Raw genomic sequence first — 21,528 nt, forward strand, 5'->3', positions numbered from 1 at the left:
ATTTACTGGACCGAGCAGCTCCAGGGCAGCCCGGTTCGGATCCAATCGGACAATGCCACGGCCGTGGCTTATGTCAATCACCAAGGGGGCACCTAGAGTGTCCTGGCGGCCATCGAAGTGGCCAGCATTCTTCGTTGGGCGGAACGGTTTGTTCCGGCTCTCTCCGCGGTATTCACTCCGGGGGTTGAAGATCGGCAGGCAGATTATCTCAGCCGTCAGATTCTGGATCAAGGGGATCCAGAGGTATTTCACCAGCTGTGCCTTCATTGGGGCACCCTGGAGGTGGATCTGTTGGCAGCTCGGCTCAACAGGAAGGTGCAGAGGTTTGTAGCCCGCTCCCGAGATCCTCGAGCGGACGCAGCAGACGCGCTGGTCGCCCCGTGGGAACAGTATCAGCTACTGTATGTCTTCCCTCCTCAAGTTGCTGCCGAAACTTCTTCGCAGGATAGAGGTGGAGGGAATTCCAGTTATCCTGGTAGCTCCGGACTGGTCGCGGACGCTCCTTGGAGACTTCCTCTCAGGGAGGATCTGCGGTCTCTGAGACCGATCTTCCATCCTGCTTTACAATCGCTGGCTTTAACGGCCTGGCTATTGAGACTCAGGTGCTGAAGGACAAGGGATTGTCAACTTCAGTTATTCCTACTTTAATTAAAGCAAGGAAAGCGACTTCCAGAAAAGTCTATCATCCCACATGGAAGTCTTATATTGCGTGGTGTGAATTCCTTGGATTTCCTCCACGTGCCTATTCGGTGACCTGAATCTTGGCTTTTCTGCAACAGGGGGTTGAGTACTGTCAAGGGTCAGGTTTCAGCGTTAGCAATTTTCTTTCAGAAACCTTTGGCTACCCATTCCTTGGTGCAGAATTTCATCCAGGGGGTGCGGCACCTGGCTCAGCCAGTGCGCACGCCCTTACCGCCCTGGGATCTTAATTTGGTGTTGTCGGTTCTTCAGAAACCTCCCTTTGAAAATATCAGGGAGATTCCCTTGCTTACGTTATCCCAGAAGGTGGCCTTCTTGGTGGCCATTACTTCTGCACGCAGGGTGTCAGAACTGGCCGCATTATCCTGTCGTTCCCCATATCTGGTGGTTCATAGGGATAAGGTGGTTCTTCGTCCGAATCCATCCTTCCTTCCTAAGGTGGTTTCAGAGTTTCATCTGAATGAAGATATTGTGCTACCTTCCTTGTGTCCTAAGCCCAGTCATCCTCGGGAGTTTGCGTTACATTCCTTGGATGTGGTTCGGGCAATCAGGGTATACTTGAAAACTACGGACTCGTTTCGTAAAACGGATTCACTTTTTGTGATCACGGATGGCCCCAAAAAGGGGTTGCCTGCATCTGCCACGACTATCTCCAGATGGATCAGACAGACGGTGGTACAGGCTTATTCTATTAAGGGTCGGAATCCTCCGTTCCCCGTTAAGGCGCACCCCACTCGGGCGCTTAGTGCTTCCTGGGCCTTCCGCCATCAGGCGTCAGTGGTCCAGGTTTGCAAGGCGGCTACCTGGTCGTCGGTTCATACCTTTACAAGATTTTATAAAGTTGGTGTGTTGGCATCGGCGGATGCCTCTTTTGGCCGCAAGGTTTTGCAGGCCGCAATTTGAGGAGACCGTTGGTCTACCTCGAGGGTTTTTTTCTGTTGGGTTTTCAGTTGAGTCTCATCCTTTGGTTTGATGAGCCTTTAAGACTTCTAGTCGGCACCGGTTGGGCCTTCTGGATTTAAATTTTGATTTCTGTTATCCCACCCCTCATTTGTGGCACTGCTTTGGGACGTCCCAATTTGATATTAATCAAGAGGACTGCGTCTGTCAATGAGCGACAGAGAAATATGGATTTTTGTAAAATCTTACCGTAAAATCCTTTTCTCTTAAGCTCATTGACAGACGCAGTACCCGCCCCTTTACTTTGAGTTGGGTTGGGTTAAATTCTCTGACACTGCTTTGTGACATAACTAACATCCTGTAGCAGAGAAAGAGAGGATATACCCTCTGGGACTGCCCCTAAGGTGTGGCCAGAACGTTTTCCTTCTGCCTAGTGTCCTACTCCTGTAGAGGGCAGTATAACCCAATTTGATATTAATCAAGAGGACTGCGTCTGTCAATGAGCTTAAGAGAAAAGGATTTTACGGTAAGATTTTACAAAAATCCATATATATATTCTTGTCATGGAAGTCTGCTTTTTGATATGCTTTTAAAATTGATTGATGTATGTGCAATGAATTGATTAGCAAACATGTTTTTTTTAATGTACGTACAGAACACAGGCTAGATATTAATAGACCCTGGGTTATTGACTGGTACCTTTAAGGTGATTGGACCCACAACTTTTGAGGGCACACTTACTGGGCAGGCATCTCCCTATAACCCCACCCCTCTTCCTTATAGAGAAATCACTCTGGACTTTCTCCAACTTTCTAAAAGCCTGTACAGGGGTATCAGTAAGAAAGCTGAAGGACATGTGTGTTTGCTTGCATATGCTAGTATGCATTCCGATTTGTAACCGTTTTTCTCAGATGTTTATTTTTTTAATCAGCCTTATTTTCTTTTTCAGGATCAGAAACTGAATGTATTGGCCATTTCAAGTTGATATTTTCTTTATTGCGAGTCCATGGAGCTGGAAAGGTTCAGCAGCTTGCACTGGAGGTAACTGAACATCATTTGAAGTAAACCTGTTGTGAAAGCCCAACAGATTTCCTGGATTTAGCCAGACTTTAGGCTCCTTTCACACAGCAGTCCGTCAAACTCCACACAGGACTCCGCTTTTCTCAGCGGGGGATCGAGCCCCTGATCCCCCGCTGAGCAGGAGGATGACAGCTGTGTCTCCGCGCTGTGTGCGGAGACACAGCTGTCAGTTCCCCGTGCATCTCTATGGGGAAAAACTCGGATGGGAACGGACCGTCAGTCCGTTCTCATCCGATTCGATCCGCTGGACGGATGGAAAATAGGGTTTCCATCCGTCCAGATTTGACGGATCGAATCGGGTGTCAGTGGACATGTCTCCGCTGACATCCGATCCCCCATAGAGATGCATGGGGGGACCGTTCAGATCCGCCAAAAAAAACGGACAGGCGGATCTGAATGGTCCGCCTGTGTGAAAGGGGCCTAAGGCTGAAGATTAGTAAAACTGAAAGAAAAAACCCTGCCGTTTTTGACCCTTGCTTTATTCATAGCAGCTGTACTTTGAAAAGCACTTTAGGATTGGAGGACCAGCACCCATCCCAGGTGGATGCCTGTCATAGGTGCAGCCACTCCTATTAATCCCCGCAGTACAGAAAGATCACCGCTGAAGGGGTATCCAGGGGCAGAGGACTTTGGATTTCAAACAAATACTGCAGCCACCAGAGCATGGGGCACCTTTCATTGATGGCAAGTTCCATCTTTGGTGCAATTAAAAAAAAAAAAATCACTAAATTTTATCTTTAAAAGAAATCTGTTGAAAACATACACTAATGAGAGAAACAGAAGAGGCGTAAGGCATGAGTCTGCACATAATCTGCTGCTTCATGCCAAAGATATCTTTTGTGCAAATCTTGACTTGTGGGAGTTGAGAGTTCTATAAAGAGCACATGTTTAAGGTGCGCTAAAGCCTAGTACACCTAGGCCAAATGTTAGACATTTGACCAAGGTGTACTGCAGCCGGTCCAGCACAAGCCGGCCCTTCGACTGGCTTCTGTTGATGGGGCATGACTGAAAAAGGGCAGTGGCTTGAGAGCGCTGACTGGAGTGTTCTGTTGGGGGGGCACTTCCCCCTCCCCCTCTCTGTCCCTCTGTCGGAACACAATAGCACAGCAGGGGAGATTGATGTACTAACATCGAATTGTTAGTACAGCTGCTTTTCTGGAGTTATCAGTTTTTTTCGTTTTTTTTTTTTTCCGTTCAGCCCTCCTAGGATGAACAAAGAAACAACAAGTGCTTACTAGGCTTAAGGTTATTTTAGCAGGAGTTTGGGGGATATCTGTATAAGTGTAGGTTCGTGAAAGGTTCACTAGAATGATAGCTGAACCTTCACCAAATATTAGGCTTTAAAGTGTATCTAAACCACAGAAAAAAAATTTATACAATGGAGATTAGAGGCTGCAATTTTTTTTATCCTATTCAGGCTTTTTCCCCCAATATTTCCACCTGCCAGTATTACACTTCCTGTCCTTCGATGACCGCCCTTTTTGCACTGTATCAATGAAGGAGCAGCACCGTTTCCCTAGGTGTCTCTCTACTGATTTAAACAAATAGTTATCTGCACTTATGGCCTTCACACCTCTGAAATACAAAAAACTTCTCCCCTATATTATGGAGATTAGACAAGGTGGGTACCTCATCTAATATCTGTAGTATAAAGTGGAAGTGTTCACACAGGATAAATAAATCAGGGCATATATTTTTGCTTGGAATTTTGATGCAGCAAAGCGCACAGGAAGTTAGGTGCGCAATTGATTTCTTACAGGATCAGCAGATAGTTTTTTTTTTTTTTTTGTAATTGTGTAAACATACATGGGAAAATGTGCTTCTATTGGAGGGAAGTATATAAGATGATGAATGTTTTTTTTTTCTCCTGACGCACACTTTAAAGTAAATCTGTCTCGATCGATCTCTTGGGGCTCCATAACTTCCTTCTGAAAATGCTAGATGCCTATCCTACTTATTTCAAGTACAAATGAATATAGAGAGGCGGCAAATTGAAACATCCGTGACAGTCTTTATTTGCTACAGAGTGGTAACAGGTAAAAACAGCTAACATTATTAATGTTATGATTATTAAAAATTATTATTATTATAATTATTATTAAAATTATGATTAAGGCTACTCAACAAAACATAGCTGTTTTTACCTATTACCATTCTGTAGCAAAAAAAGACTTTAATGAATGCTTGAAGTTGCCGGATCCCTATATTCATTTGTAGTTGATGTAATTGATTAAGAGGACACTTGGAGCCTGAGTGCTGACATTACAGACTCTTGATTTAGTCTTATTGGAACCCTGATGTGAGGGCTGTTTTATTCTTATCTATCTTGTCCATTGACTTTTAATGCTTTTCGGACCTGAAACAAATATGCATATCAGCAAATTCAGGAGACCTTTTCTGCACTTTTGTAGTTTACTAATCAGTAGATGTGATGGCTGCATTAAAGCTTGTTTTCAACTGTTGATCTGGCTAGTAACACATTCTAGATGAAGTAGCAACTGAGACACCTTTGGACAGCAGCATTGTCAGTCTGGGGAAGTGGAGTGTTAGATGTACTAGCAGATTTAGATACACTAACAAATTGAATCCAAACTCCAGTTAATACTTTATAAGCAGTTGCAGCAAACTGTTTTGTTCCTTTTGGGATAAGCGTTTTACATAAAAACAGATCATTGTAAGCACCCCTTCTAGTGTTAAATAGTTTGTCTCATCCATGCAAATGATACATGCTGCTGGAAAACTTGTTCTTTTGAAAAACAACAAACTTACTGGCCAGATGAAAATCAGAGTCTAAAAAAGAAAACGAATGCAGCCATTACATCGAAGAATTGGTAAGATGCAATATAAGAAATGTTTTTCTTTTAGGTTTAATGCCGCTTTAACCAAAATGCCACCAGTACTACCAGTAAATACAATATGTAATTATGGGTATATATACTTTTATATTTTTTTTTTATTATTCGATTTCCATTGAACTACTTCATTGCATTCTTTAGGCTTTGTGAGCATTCATAACATTTTTAATAAAGTCTTTTGCTTGTGACAGGTGGTCAACATAGTCACCAGTAATCAAGAATGTGTAAATAACATTGCAGAAGCTATGGTACTATCCAGTTTGCTATCACTCTTGCACTCATTACCAACAAGTAAGTACTGCTGTAGCTTTTGGGAAACTGGCAGACTACAAATTAAAAGCATTTTATTTATAGATGCAGAATCACTCTTCACATTTTTAACCCCTTCACGCAGACTGTCCGCAAATATGCGGTCCCACTGGACTGGGCTTTTCTCTGTCGGGATTCATTTTTGTGTATCTCCCCCCTGCAGCATGCTCCCGGGACAGTAACGGAGGTCTCACTGAGAGCCCCCCGGTCCCATACTAACAATTGGGACCGGTAACTCCCAATTCTGGTTCACCTGATTGCTGTGATAGCCTGTATGTGGCCATCACAGTGATCAGTCACTGTGAAGCCTGCCCCTGTTTTTTTTTTTTTTTTATTCTCTGCGAATAGGAGAGAGAAATGCACCATATCTCTTGCTCTCTCTTTCCACAAAAAAAAAAAAAAAAAAGTTTGTAGAAAATACCTAGATCAAGGTTTGATCTAGGTCAGTTCCAAGGTTTGTGTTTAGGTCAAAGGTCAGGGTCATTATATCATTTCATATATATATATATATATATATATATATATATATATATATATATATTTCTCTTACGTCCTCCGACAGTCGCCGCCCACTTCATATTCATCACCAATGGGGTTATGTCCTTTATTCCGTAGGAGTAGCTAGGCAATAGAATATGTTAGTACAAAGACTTTTAACATATCCCACCCCCAGGGGGTGGTCCCCTCAGTACATAACCCTCCACTTCCTGTATCCAACTCAGTTTCATGTGTCTAGCTGTCAGGAGTAGCTGGAAGTTTCTGTGCTGGGGCACCTTGTCTCAGCTCTCTTTCCTTTCTTTGGATTTTATTTGAGTTTTTTCTCTCTTTCTTGTTAGCTGTTATTTTACCAGCGTTAGTTAGTTCTTCTGATGAAGAGGATCATGCGGGCTGCGTCTCGGGCTGACCCCCCTGGTAGCAGGTTGTGGGTCAGTGGCTTCTCAGCCCGCCATCGAGCGTTCCTGAGTTATCTGAACGACCCATCCCTGTTCCGTGCAGGGATGCTAGGTGAGGTGGCTACCTCACTGGACGCTGTGCGGTTTCTCAACCCACCTTCTGATGCGTCCTGGATGCGACTCTCCCTGCCTCATGTGCAGCGGTTTGTTCGCCTGTGCGGGTCCCCCACGCCATGTGAGAGGTAAGTGCATTTATGTGGGGACCTGTCTGTCTGGGGGGTGTCAGTCTGGGACTGTGTACCTTGCCCTGTGTTCACACTATTACGTTTTCCCTATCTCTCACATTGCAAGCTGTGGGCTGCAGGAGGGGGGGCTGGCTGCACTCTGTGTCAGTTTTCTGTCTGTGTGAACGGCTGTGTGCTGTGGGGCTTGAGTTTCTCATGCTTGGGGCACATTACAGCGCCGCTGCGGCGGTTTACCATGTTCCTTTTTTGGGCAGATGGTGTGTTTTACTTCTCCCTCATGGGGTGTGGGAGCGGCGGTTTCGGCGCCAAACGGCGCCATTTTGGCTGCGATCGCTCCGGCCGCATGTTTTACATGCATGGCGGCCATTTTCTTGTAGCCTCCATAGGCTTTCATAGAGCGCCCTGTATGCCAGCATTTCCTTTCCTTCAGGAGCACCGCAGGCAGCAGCAGCACCAATCTCTCCAGGTTCATTTCTTTTTATTCCCTGTATCCTGCCTTGGTATACTTGTCCCTGTGGGGGTCCCTTGTGTGGGATGCTTAGTGTGAGTGGGCTACGATCGCAGCGCTCTCTTAAAGGGGCGGTCACCCATTTATTTTTGCTGCTACAAGGGCATGGATTCTCAGGAATACTAGTTTCCTGCCAATTTAGTGGGAAGCCAGGGGACTGCGGTTTCCCCCCCCGGGGGGGGATTTGGCTGCGATTGTGGCTAGCCTTGCGACTCAGGTGCAAATGCTGGTGGTTGCTCAATCCTCTAAATGGCCCAGAGTTTTCAATTTCCTCTGTTTCAGAGGGTGATGGTACTGGGGCTGCTGGGGCAGAGATCTCCTTATCGGGGTCTCGTTCCTCCCGGGACCTTATAGGGTCAGAAATGGAGGCTGAGGTAGAGGGGGTTGATAATTCTCCCCCTGGCTCGTCTGAAGAGCTTGCGCTCATGGATGAATTGGTTACTTCTATCAAGCAAACTCTGCGTTTGGAGGAGGAAACAGGTCCTCCAGCTGCCTTGGCGGCTTATGGGACGCAGAAAAGGCGCATATCATCGCAGATGTTTCCATGCACTGATGATTTTCAGCGCGCTGTGAAAGAACGATGGCGTAATATACGCAAACCTTTTGCTGTACCAAGTAGGTTTAAGCTGCGCTATCCTTTTACGCCCGCTACTGATGGGCTTTGGTGTGTCCCACCTCCGGTGGACCAGGCGTTAGCAGTTTTGAACAAGTCCACTGCGATTCCTGCTGCAGACACCCCGGTGTTCCGGGATGCCACGGACAAGAGGATGGAGTCCTTTGCCCGTCGTACCTATTCTATTATGGGTTCTATGTTGAAAGCTTTGTTGCTTCACTTATGGCGGCCCAGGCGGTCGCGAACTGGACGCAGGTGCTTAGGCGTGTCCTGGTGGCTGATTCTGCCCCCCAGGCGACTTTGGATATGGTGGATCAAATCCGCCAGGGTGTCATGTATTTGTGTGATGCGGACCTGGATATGGTTCCGTTGGCTGCACGTGTACACAGTTTGGCGGTGTTATCTCGCCGCCTGGTTTGGTTGAAGTGTTGGTCTGTGGATCAATCTTCACGTAAGACCTTGGCCAATCTGCCTTTTGATGGTTCTCGCCTTTTTGGCGAATCCCTGGATGCCCTAATTAAAGGGGTCACGGGGGGTAAGAGCACGCTCTTACCTCAATCCCACTAGACTAAGACGGCTCTTGGAAAAAAGAATGCTTTCTTTCGGCCCCCTCAGGGGTCCTTTCGTGCCTTTCGGCCACATTTTGGGACAAGCCGTCCAAGGGTCAAGGCTCCCGCAAGAAGCCGTGGGCAGGTAAGCAAAAGTCCGGCCAATCCGGTTCTGCGGCCCACAACAGTGCGGCCTGAAGGGGCGCCCTCACCCACTTCACAGGAAATCGTTCGATCTGGCTACTAGATCGAGTTTCTCTCTCAGCCGGAGAGCAGATTTTTTCCCTCAAGTCTTCTGTTATCCCCGGAGCGTTTGCGGGACCTGCATCTAGCGGTGCAGGACCTGAGGGCTCAGGGAGTGGTGGTCCCGGTGCCTCATCGGGACAGATTTCGGGGGTTCTATTCCAATCTGCTCACCGTGCCCAGGAAGGAGGGCAAGGTGCGTCCGATTCTGGACTTGAAGGCGCTGAACCGCCTTGTGCGGGTGCGCAAGTTCCCATTGGTATCCCTGCGGTCGGTGGTGGCTGCCCTGGTTCCGGGGGAGTTCATGGCTTCCATCGACTTGCAAGATGCGTATCTTCACATCCCGATTTTCGAGGGTCACCAGAGGTACCTTCGATTCGCCATAGCGGAAGATCATTACCAAATTTGTGGCGTTGCCTTTTGGTCTCGCCTCGGCTCCAAGGGTGTTCACCAAAGTGCTGGCACCGGTTCTGGCTTTGTTGAGGGCCCAGGGCATTTCGGTTCTGGGGTATCTGGACGATATTCTGGTTCGGTCTGCGACCAGCCAGAGTCTGGAGAAGGATATGTCCGTCACGTTGCAGACTCTGCAGGAGTTTGGTTGGACGATCAATTTTCCAAAGTCGACATTGTGCCCATCGGTTCGGATTTCTTACCTGGGTATGATTCTGGACTCTGTCCAGGCGTAGGTCTTCCTGCCGGAAGAAAAACTCGCAGCTCTTCAGGAGGCAGTCAGGTCCCTCAGGGACGTTCCATCTTCGTCCATTCGGACGTGCATGCGGTGTCTGGGATTGATGGTCTCGGCTTTCGAGGCGATTTCCCTTCGCCCAGTTTCACACACGGGATCTCCAAGTGGAGATATTGTCCAAGTGGGACGGGCGTCCGCAGTCTCTGGATCTCCAGATGTCATGGAGTTCTCAGACCAGAAGGGATCTTCTGTGGTGGCTTCAATCCCCCTCAGTATCGGGGGGCAAGTCTTTTCGTCCCCTTTCGTGGGCGGTGATCACCACGGACGCCAGCCTGTCGGGCTGGGGTGGTGTTCTGGGCGTTCTGTCCACCCAGGGTGTTTGGTCGACGGAGGAAGCCTCCCTTCCGATCAACGTTCTGGAACTGCGAGCGATACTCCTCTGTCTTCGTCGTTGGACGGACAATCTTCACGCCCCCTTCAATCCCCCTCAGTATCGGGGGGCAAGTCTTTTCGTCCCCTTTCGTGGGCGGTGATCACCACGGACGCCAGCCTGTCGGGCTGGGGTGGTGTTCTGGGCGTTCTGTCCACCCAGGGTGTTTGGTCGACGGAGGAAGCCTCCCTTCCGATCAACGTTCTGGAACTGCGAGCGATACTCCTCTGTCTTCGTCGTTGGACGGACAATCTTCACGGCTACCCGGTTCGGGTGCAGACGGACAATGCCACGGCGGTGGCTTACATCAATCACCAAGGGGGCACCAGGAGTGCCCGGGCAGCTCGAGAAGTGGCCGCCATTCTGTCTTGGGCCGAGACGCATGTCCCGGCAATATCGGCAGGTCACATTCCGGGGGTGAAAATTTGGCAGGCGGATTATCTGAGCCGTCGAACCCTTCACCCGGCTGTCTTCCAGATGTTGTGCGCGAGGTGGGGTCTTCCGGAGTTGGACCTGTTCGCGTCTCGTCTGAACTACAAAGTACCACGGTTCGTGGCAAGGACGTGCGATCCTCGGGCAGACGCGTCGGACGCGTTGGTTGCCCCGTGGCATCAGTACCAACTGATGTATGCGTTCCCGCCGATTCAATTGCTGTCCAGGTTCCTTCGCGGAACCGACCACGGTGATTCTTGAGGCACCGGACTGGCCTCGCCGGTCCTGGGACGCAGACCTCGTAAATCTGGCAATCGACGCCCCGTGGCGTCTGCCTCTTCGAGAAGATCTTCTGTCGCAAGGACCGATCTTCCATCCTGCTTTACAGTCGCTGGTCTTGACGGCCTGGCTGTTAAAACCGAGGTCCTGAAGAACAGGGGTCTTTCCCCTGAGTTCATTCACACCTTAATAAATGCGAGGAAGTCTTCCTCGGGGAAGGTTTATTACCGTACTTGGAAGGCGTATTTTGCCTGGTGCGAATCCAGGGGTTTCTCTCCTGATACTTATTCGGTGTCTAGGGTGTTGCCCTTCCTTCAGACGGGTGTTGACCAGCGTCTGGCGCTGGCCACGATCAAGGGTCAGGTGTCTGCTTTGGCCGTTCTTTTTCAACGGCCTGTGGCATCTGATTCTTTGGTTAGCACTTTTGTGCGGGGGGTACCCTCTTCCCCCTTGGGACTTGAATCTAGTTCTATCAGTATTGCAGCGTGCTCCTTTTGAATGGTTCAGGGAGATCTCGCTGTCTTTGTTATCCAAGTAGGTCGCCTTTTTGGTGGCTATCACCTCGACTCGTCGAGTGTCGGGGCTGGCAGCCTTGTCCTGCAAGTCTCCGTGTCTGGTTGTGCATTTGGACAAGGTGGTCTTGCGACCTAACCCTTCTTTTCTTCCAAAAAGGGTTTCGGACTTTCATCTCAATGTGGACATTGTCAAACCTTCGCTTTGCGCGAAGCCGAAGCTTCCGACGGAGGTGTTGCTTCACTCCTTGGATGTTGTCCGGGCGATTAGAGTCTATCTCAAATCGACTGAGTCTTCTCGCAAGTCGGATGCCTTGTTTGTCCTTCCGGGAGGTCCTCGGAAGGGCATGGCGGCGTCGGCTTCTACAATCGCCAAATGGATCAGACGGACCATTGATCAGGCCTATGCTTTGAGGGGGAAAGTTCCCCCTGTACCTGTGAAGGCGCGCTCTACCAGATCTCTGAGTACGTCTTGGGCCTGTCGTCATGGGGCCTCTGTGGCCCAGGTGTGTTAGGCGGCGACTTCATCGACCGTACACACTTTCACGATATTCTACAGAGTAGATGTTCAGGCATCGGCTGATGCTTCCTTTGGCCGCAAGGTTCTTAGTGCGGCAGTTTCCTAGAGCCCTTGTTACGGGTTCTTTGGCTTTTTGGGATTTTTGTTTTTTCCCTGGGTTTTCTTGCTCCTGTTGAGCGAGTGTTTTGTTCTTATGCCCAACTGGTTTCCTTCCTTTGGTAAGGTTCCTTTCTCTGATGGGGAGACGGCGTTGCCTTGGGCGCGGCTGAGTTCTTCCCACCCCTCATGTTTACACTGCTTTGGGACATCCCCATTGGTGATGAATATGAAGTGGGCGGCGACTGTCGGAGGACGTAAGAGAAAACGGAATTTTTGTAAAATCTTACCTGTAAAATTCCTTTCTCTGAGTCCTCCGACAGTCGCCGCCCCCGCCCCTCTTTTGGGGTTTTGATGTACTCTCTACTGCTATTCCACTGAAACTGAGTTGGATACAGGAAGTGGAGGGTTATGTACTGAGGGGACCACCCCCTGGGGGTGGGATATGTTAAAAGTCTTTGTACTAACATATTCTATTGCCTAGCTACTCCTACGGAATAAAGGACATAACCCCATTGGTGATGAATATGAAGTGGGCGGCGACTGTCGGAGGACTCAGAGAAAGGAATTTTACAGGTAAGATTTTACAAAAATTCCGTTATACACACACACACTTGTGCTCATAAGTTTACATACCCTGGCAGAATTTATGATTTCTTGCCCATTTTTCCGGGAATATGAATGATAACACAAAAACTTTTCTTTCTCTCATGGTTAGTGTTTGGCTGAAGCCATTTATTTTCAATCAACTGTGTTTACTCGTTTTAAATTATAATGACAACAGAAATTACCCAAAAGACCCTGATCAAAAGTTTACATACCCTGGTGATTTTGGCCTGTTAACATGCACACAAGTTGACACAAAGGGGTTTGAATAGCTATTAAAGGTAACCATCCTCACCTTTGATCTGTTTACTTGTAATTAGTGTGTGTGTAGAAAAGTTCAATGAGTTTCTGGACTCCTGACAGACCCTTGCCGCTTTCATCCAGTGCTGCACTGAGGTTTCTGGATTCTGAGTTATGGGGAAAGCAAAAGAATTGTCAAAGAATCTGCGGGAAAAGGTAGTTGAGATGTATAAAAAGATATCCAAGGAATTAAGAATGCCAATCAGCAGTGTTCAAACTCTAATCAAGAAGTGGAAATGGAAAGTGGAAAAGTTGAAACCACACCACGGTCAGGTAGACCAACAAAAATTTCAGCCACAAATGCCAGGAAAATTGTTCAGGATGCTTAGAAAAACCCACAAATAACTTCAGGTGAAATACAGGACTCTCTGAAAACATGTGGTGTGGCTGTTTCAAGATGCACAATAAGGAGTCACTGGAAGAAAGATGGGCTGCATGGTTGAGTCACCAGAAGAAAGCCATTACTACGCAATTGCCACACAGTATCCCACTTACAATACGCCAAACAGCACAGAGACAAGCCTCAAACCTTCTGCCATAAAGTAATTTGGAGATAAGACCAAAATTTAGCTTTTTGGCCACAACTATAAATGCTACATTTGTAAAGGAGTCAACAAGGCCTATCATGAAAGGTACACCATTCCTACTGTGAAACACGGAGGTGGATCGCTGATGTTTTGGGAATGTGTGAGCTACAAGGCACAGGAAATTTGATCAGAATTGATGACAAGATGAATGCAGTATGTTATCAAAAAATACTGGAGGAAAATTTGCATTCATCAGCCCGGAAGCTGCTCATGAGACGTACTTGGACATTCCAACATGACAATGATCCTAAACACAAGGCCAAGTCGACCTGTCATTGGCTACAGCAAAATAAAGTGAAGGCTCTGGAGTGGCCATCTCATCTGCTGACTTCAATATCATTGAGCCACTCTGGGGAGATCTCAAACGTGCACTTCATGCAAGACAGCCCAAGAATTTACAGGAACTGGAGTCTTTTTGCCAGGAAGAATGGGCAGCTTTACCATCTGAGAAGATAAAGAGCCTTATCCACAAATACCCAGACTTGTATAAAGTACTCGAAATTTCTACTTGAGTAAAAGTACAAGTGCTCGATCAAAAAGTGACTTGAGTAGAAGTGGAAGTGCTCGCAGAAAAAGTTACTTAAGTAGAAGTACTAAAGTATTCAACATTTTTTTTACTTAAGTATTGCAAGTAGTTTTTTCAAAAAATTTGCTACTTAAGTACTAAAAGTAAAAAGTACCAGTAGTTTTAAAAAAAAAAATTCTACTCAAGTAGTGAAAGTAGAAGTACAAGTACTGTGTTATGTAGTTATTAAAGAAAGAAGTCAAAAGTTTGAACATCATATTGTTTTTTATTATTTCAAATGATTTATTCAAATGATTAACCTGTGTTTGTTAGTAGTTTCTTGATGCACTTTAAGCACTGTAGCACCATTTATTTGTTTGTTTCATATTTTCTTTTTATTGGAAAGATTTGGTATAGCAGCTTTTATTATACACAGCCTTTATTTTCGTATGCGCTGATTTACAAATGACATTATTCACATTTTTTTGAGCTTTATGCAACCTGCCATCTACTGTTCTGGCAGTGGTAATTTTTTTAAAAGTAACGAGTAACTATGCAGCACAAAAAAAAAAATATCGGAGTAGAAGTATCGAAATCATCGAAAAAATGTAGTGAAGTAAAAGTTGAAATAGGAGAAAAAAATTCTACTCTAGGAAAGTACAGATACCGCATTTCGGTACTTAAGTACAGTACTTAAATAGTTCTACTTCGCTACTATACATCTCTGCAAATACCACAAAAGTCTTCAAGCTGTCATTAATGTTAAAGGGGGCAATACACGGTATTAGGAACTGGGGTGTGTACACTTTTGATCAGAGTCATTTGGGTCGTTTCTGTTGTCATTCTGATTTAAAAAGAGTAAACACAGTTGATTGATAGTAAATGGCTTCAGCCAAACACTAATCATGAGTGAAAGAAAAGTTTTTGTGTTGTTCATATTCTTGAAAAATGCCCAAGAAATCATAAATTCTGCCAGGGTATGTAAACTTATGAGCACAACTGTATATAAATATTATTATAATATAGTATTCGTGTCAGTTTTTTTTAGGTAGGAATAAAAATGCTACAAACAACAACTAACATACACATATGTGGTATTGCAGCAGTCGTCAGGAGCAGGAAAATTTATTTTGGGCTGTTCTTTGGTGGAAGGTTATGGTAGTAATATAATAATAATAATTATATATATATATATATATATATATATATATACAACTTAATTAAAAAAAAATGTTATACTATTTGGGGCCAGTTTTCCTTTAATAATTAAAAAAAAAAATCAGAAGATATTACCATTTACCACCAAAGGAAAGCTAAATTTGTCCTGAAAAAAAAAAAAAAGGTATTATTTACCTGGAGACACAAAGTGGTTGTGATGATATGTACGGTCAATGTTTCAAAATTGTGCGTGGGCATTTAGATTTGTTTTATCCTTAGACGCAAAGGGATTAAAGTGCTTTCACAGATTCACAAGATCAGATATTTGCTAACGTTTACCAGCATGTCTTTCAATGAGGAAATGGTGCGAATTTAACTACTCACCTTTATTAAAACTTGGTTCTTACCACATTCACCATAAATTGCTGAAAATGTTTGCACATTTGCCAGTCTAAAGTAGAAAATCATGTTTCACATCGGTTTTTCCATTTGTAGCCCCACTATTTAGAAGTTTATGGAGTTAATCCTGCATTATTTTAATATTTTCTTTCAATTTGTAAGTTAAAGAAAAGCCTTGGATGCTAGAGACCTGGGGTGGGACAATTTAGTTTTCATTGGATACATTGTTAAATGTAAAGTATTCATTTTTTTCCGGGTCTATATCTAGAATTAGTCATATTCTCTATAACTGACTTGTGACATTTCACAGCTTATGCAAGCCCATTCTTCATTTGTAAGGGGTTTCTGCACACACCAGCATTTAAAGCCACACTGTTAACTCCGCTACCTTAATATATTAACAATGTAAAGTGTCCAGACACATGTTGATTATCCTAGAACAGGATGGAAGGTGTTGAAGGTATATGGTACATTAGCTTTTATAAGTTGCAAAACATCTTCAGTATTACAGAACAAGTCACTCTTAAACAATCAACTACTTCTAGATACATTCATTTTAATATGTTCTATGTAGGGAATCCTTTTTTGAGAAATACTCTCAAATAAGTGTGGGAGGGCACGGATGCTGGGCTCAGCTTGGCCTTGCATTTTTTTTTAATGCTTTATTAAAAAAAAAAAAAAAAGAAAGCTGAAAGAAATTCCAAGTCAGTATTCCAATAGCTGATTCTATGCTAAACACACAGAATCCGCTTTAGGCCATGTTCGCATGTGCATACAAAACGCTGCTTTTGCAGGTGCACAGCTTTTTTTTTTGCAGTTCTAGGTTAGCCTAAATGGCTATGCACATCAGGCAATTAGATTATTTTAGGAGCAGGTTTTAGAGGCATACAAAAAAAAAAATACACTAAAGCTGCGTTCAGAGAGGATTTTATGTGCATAAATGTATTCCAATGGCCAAAATGAATTAATATAAAGATGAGTCTCTATTCTCTGCCAAATCCAAATTCAATATATACACAAAATTTACAGAAACCCAGTTCTGCCTACCTAGGTGGACTTTAGTACTACTACTGACCTACGGGCTGTAATATCATCTACCACTGGAACTATTTCACCTCATGGTGTCATCGTGGGGTGTACAGGATCACCTACACCTCCTTATCAGGAGAGGGTGCCTTTTGTTCTAGTGTTCTTTATATCCTGTTGCATTTTGTTTTTATATTGTATTTTATGTTATATATACTTGCTCTAGATGTTATGTACCTTAAATATTACAGATGTTTTGTTGTTTTTTTACTATGTGAATAAAATGTATAATTTTATATTCTATTTTGGTCTCAATACATCGCCAGTAAAGTCCACCTAGGTAGGCAGCACTGGGGTTCTGCAATTTTTGTGTACAAAATTAAATAATATTCTAGCTAGCAAAATACATCTATGCTCAACATCATACTGGCATAAACACCTGTGCATATGCAACATCAGAGGTGTTTTTTTTCCTGCCAAGTTCTGACAAAACAAAACCAGCATATTTTGGAGTTTAAATTCATACGCCCATGTGTACGAGGCCTTATAAAATGTCATCCTTCTTTTGGAACATTTTAAAAAACTAGCCCTCCTGCAGCTTTAACATTTACAAGGTAAAGTATTCTCTCAGATTGCATTCACTATATATATATATATATATATGTATATATATATATGTATATATATATATGTATATATATATGTATATATGTATATATATATAGCGGGTAAAATAAGTATTGAACACGTCACCATTTTTCTACATAAATGTATTTCTAAAGGTGATCTTGACATGAAATTTTCACTACATGTCAATAACCCATGCAATCCATACATGCAAAGAAGCCAAAACAAATACGTTCAGAAATTAGGGTATGTGTAATAAAATGGAATGACACAGGGAAAAAGTATTGAACATGCGAATTTACATTTATTTAATGCCTCCTGCAAAATCCTTTGTTGATAATGACAGCTTCAAAACACCTCCTGTATGGAGAAACTAGTCCGCGTGCATTGCTCAGGTGTGATTTTGGCCCATTCTTCCACAAAAACAGTCTTAAAATCATGACCGTTCTGTGGTCCTCTTCTATGAACTCTGATCTTTAGTTGTTTCCATAGATTTTTCTATTGGATTCAAGTCCGGTAATTGGCTGGGCCATTTTAGCAGCTTTAATTTCTCTTTAAAACCAGTTGAGAGTTTCCTTGGCTTTGTGTTTGGGATTATTGTCTTTCTGAAATGTCCACCCTCGTTTCATCTTCATAATCCTGGTTGAGGGCAGCAGATTTTTATCAAGAATTTCTTGGTACATTTTTCCATTCATCCTTCCTTCAATCAAATGAGGTTTGCCAGTACCGTATGCGGAAAAACAGCCCTACACCATGATGTTCCCACCTCCAAACTTTACTGTTGTTATGGCATTTTTGAGGTGATGTGCAGTGCCATTTGACCTCCAAACTATATTATGTATTATGGCATCCAAAGAGTTCAATTTTGGTCTCTTCTGACCAGGCTATATTCTCCCAGTATTTTACAGGTTTGTCCAAACATTGTGCAGCAAATTTTTAAACAAGCTTTAACATTCTTTTTCTTTTCTAATGGAGTCTTGCGTGGTGATCGTGCATACAGGCCATGGCGGTTGAGTGTATTGCTTATTGATTTCTTTGAAACAATTGTACCTGCTAATTCCAGGTCTTTCTGTAGCTCTCCACAAGTGGTTCTTGGCTCGTGGACAACTCTTCTCATAATTATTTTCACTCCTGTGTCAGAAATCTTGCGAGGAGCACCTGGTCGTGGTGGTTTATGGTGAAATTATGTTCTTTTCACTTCCGGATTATTGCCCAAACAGTGCTCATTAGAACATTCAGAAGTTTAGAAATCCTTCTGTAACCAATACTATCAGTATGTTTTGTAACCATAAGGTTGCGAAGGTCTTGAGCGAGCGCTTTGCTTTTACCCATCACAAGATGTTTCTTGTGTGACACCTTAGTAAGGAGACACGTTTTTGAGGCCATCAGTTGAGACTGAACCAGCTGATATTAATTTGCACTGACAAGGGGCAGGATTGCTTTCTAATTACTAATAGATTTCAGCTGGTGTCTTGGCATTCCATGCCTTTTTTCACCTTCCTTTCTTCATGTGTTTAATACTTTGTGTCTGTGTTATTCCATTTTATTACACATACCTGAACATATTTGTTTTGTTCTCTCTGTATGTATAGATTGTATGGGTTGTTTCCGATGTGCGGTGAAAATGTCATTTCAATAGCACTTTTTGTGGTGAAAATGGTGATGTGTTCAATACTTATGCTAGCCATACACTATAAGAAAAATCGCTCAAACTTCTTTTCCAAAAAAAGAACACTCGCCGTAAGAACAGATGATAGTGCCATCATGTAATGACCGATAAATCGTTCAATGGACATAAATTAATCAGTTTTTTGTTAGTTGCACTAGGTACATGTGAAAAACAGTTTGGACGTCAAACACATTAACCTTTCAATTTATAGTTCGGTGGAAAATTTCCAAACTTGTCCTTCCTTTTTTTGGCTTAAAAACATCACAACCGATTACCGATTTGTGCCCGTTAACTGGCCAAAAAACGACCAAATTTCGGCAGATTTTTCATATAGTGTATGGCCAGCATTATTTTACCCGCTCTGTGTGTGTGTGTGTGTGTGTGTGTGTGTGTGTATGTGTTATATATAGATATATATATATATATATCTATCTATATGTGTGTGTGTGTGTGTATGTGTGTGTGTTTGTATGTATATATCATATTATAAAATTTCCTAACTTGAAAAACTGTGTACATGAAGTGAAATTGATATCTAGTGGTAGACTAGAACAGAGCAACTAACTATCGATCTTTTATTTTTAGGTCGACAACTTGTTCTTGCAACTCTGTATGCCTTAACGTCTAGTACAAAAATCATAAAAGAGGCTATGGCCAAAGGTATGTCATGGGGTACTTTTTACATAGCTTTTAGTCCGTAGAAGATGTCCCTATTTTGAAAGAGTACCATAAAAATGTTTTTTTTTTTTTTACCTCACTATACTCAAAATCTGCCAATTTATTAATGTTTTATTTGCCACTTTAAAGAGGAGCTCCACCCAAAAGGGTAAGTTCCGCTTTAAGGACTCGTACCCCGCTCCTCTTGCACAATTGGCACTTTTGTGGAGGGGGGGGGGGAGCAGGTACCCGATCTTGACAGGTACCTGCTCCCACTTCCGTTCCCAGTGGCCCCAGAAGAAGTTCTTCTTCTTCCTCCCCCCTGCAGTCTCCTGGGACACTGAAAGGTCCCAGAAGACTGCATCCACCAATACAGGATGCGCCGCATGACTCAGCTGTCACAGCCGGCTGCCCATAGTGAAGATGCCGGCGCCGCTGATGGAGGACGGAGGATGAAGACGGCTGCGGTGAGCTCACTGCTGGACTGTGGACAGGTGAGTGGCTGTTTTAAAAGTCAGCAGCTTCACTTTTTGTAGCTGCTGACTTTTTTTATAGGTGCATGGAGTTCCTCTTTAAGTAAGCAAATTAGAAATAAAACAAATTTACATTTTTATATAGCAAGCGTGCCATATTTAAGGGTTTTTTTTTTTTTTAAATCATCATCTTTTGATTTAATCTTTCTGTCAGCACAGTCAAACGGGTATTTTAGACGGGCTAGTCATCACAATCATGTCTAAAAATATTTTTTTTGTATTAAAACAAAGCAAAATATTTTATCCATGACAATTTCGAAGTACTGAAATATATTGTTCTTTTTATTGTTTGTTTGGAAACAGTCTGACATGTTATATACCCTGGCTATAAGAAATGTGACACAGTTACTCAAATGTATGAGCTTTTTTCCAGTGTGAGGCACTGTCTTTTAAATTTTAGCTTGATGTCTGCATGAAGTAAATGCTAGGGACAATTTTGTTTAAGCTCCCAAACATTTCATGGCAATCATTTGTATCCTTTTGGAGTGACTATATATGTGAACACTAGTGGCCTACAGCATCACCAGAATTGTCTTCACATTTTCATTCTGATGGTTATGCCATCGAATAAATCTGTGGTCATTTGTATGCCATTCTATTGCCTTTTATTACAAGGAACCCTTATAAAAAAAAATAAAAAATAAATTACATTGTGTAGTGCACGCCTAAAATAACGCATTGTAATGAATTATCTAAAACATAAATTTTACACTAAACTTTTTAAACTAGTGCCTGGAGCCTTGATAAAAATGTTTATTTTAACAGGAGCCTTAATCTACTTGTTGGACATGTTTTGCAATTCAACTCACCCACAAGTACGAACGCAGACAGCAGAGTTATTTGCCAAAATGACAACTGATAAACTTGTTGGTCCTAAGGTAAGTAATTACATTACGCTGTCTAAAAGGAGGAATTCCTGGTTTTAAATATGACTAGAAAATATGCATTGCCTTGGACAATGCCATATTTGAATGCCTACAGAGGCAGTGTCCTCTTCTTAAAGCGGAACTTGAGTTTCCCAAACAACATTGATGATAAATTTTAATCCTCATGCTGCTAGCATTAGTAAATAGATAGGAAAGTATATCATATTTACTTGTTTTAAACTTTTTTTTCTTTACAATTTTCTTAAGTTACTTCCTGGTTTTTTGCCTAGGCAAATGATGTCCTACATCCCAGGAGTCTTCAGGAGAGGAGGAGGGGTTTTCTCAGCTAAACACACCCTCCTGCATGCATGTTTGAGCTAAGGGCAGATGGAGTCCAGGAAGTAAATGCTACATGAATCATTTGCCCTTACCCAAGATGGCCACAGCCAGGAATGCTAGGGGTTGTTTTTCAAAGTGGTTTTTCATCAAAATAAAGCATGGAAACATGGATGCATGGCGGTGTAGTGGAAACAATGGCTGTGCAGTAGACACTGAAGGCAGCTATTTGCCGATGCCAGCCTGTTACTGGATTCACCCTGCTTACCCCCCCCCCCCCCGCCTTCCCTGTTAAAGAATGGGGAGAGAAGTGGTTAAGGACGGGGAATCAGAGGGCACAGTGTGGAGACTGAGCTGGGGGCAGGGGACACACAACTTAGGTTTTTGCCAGGCATCCAGTATGGGGGATTCA

The 21,528-nt window shown here is 43.5% G+C and overlaps 1 protein-coding gene across 2 annotated transcripts in view; it reads left to right on the top strand.

Annotated features, from left to right (window-relative positions):
- DNAJC13 (DnaJ heat shock protein family (Hsp40) member C13) overlaps positions 1-21,528 on the top strand; it is a 350,519-nt gene that overhangs the window by 302,552 nt on the left and 26,439 nt on the right. For both annotated transcript variants that reach the window (XR_014225354.1, XM_082259499.1), the window contains exons 45-48: positions 2,549-2,640; positions 5,726-5,825; positions 19,310-19,384; positions 20,680-20,792. Coding sequence is in view for 1 of the 2 variants with exons in the window: in XM_082259499.1 (XP_082115625.1) it covers positions 2,549-2,640; positions 5,726-5,825; positions 19,310-19,384; positions 20,680-20,792 (380 nt within the window). In the remaining variant the exon portion in view is untranslated. The remainder of the gene's footprint in view (positions 1-2,548; positions 2,641-5,725; positions 5,826-19,309; positions 19,385-20,679; positions 20,793-21,528) is intronic.

The sequence above is a fragment of the Pelophylax lessonae genome, assembly GCF_965119305.1.
Source record: "Pelophylax lessonae genome assembly, chromosome: 5".
Classification (NCBI taxonomy): Eukaryota; Metazoa; Chordata; class Amphibia; order Anura; family Ranidae; genus Pelophylax; species Pelophylax lessonae.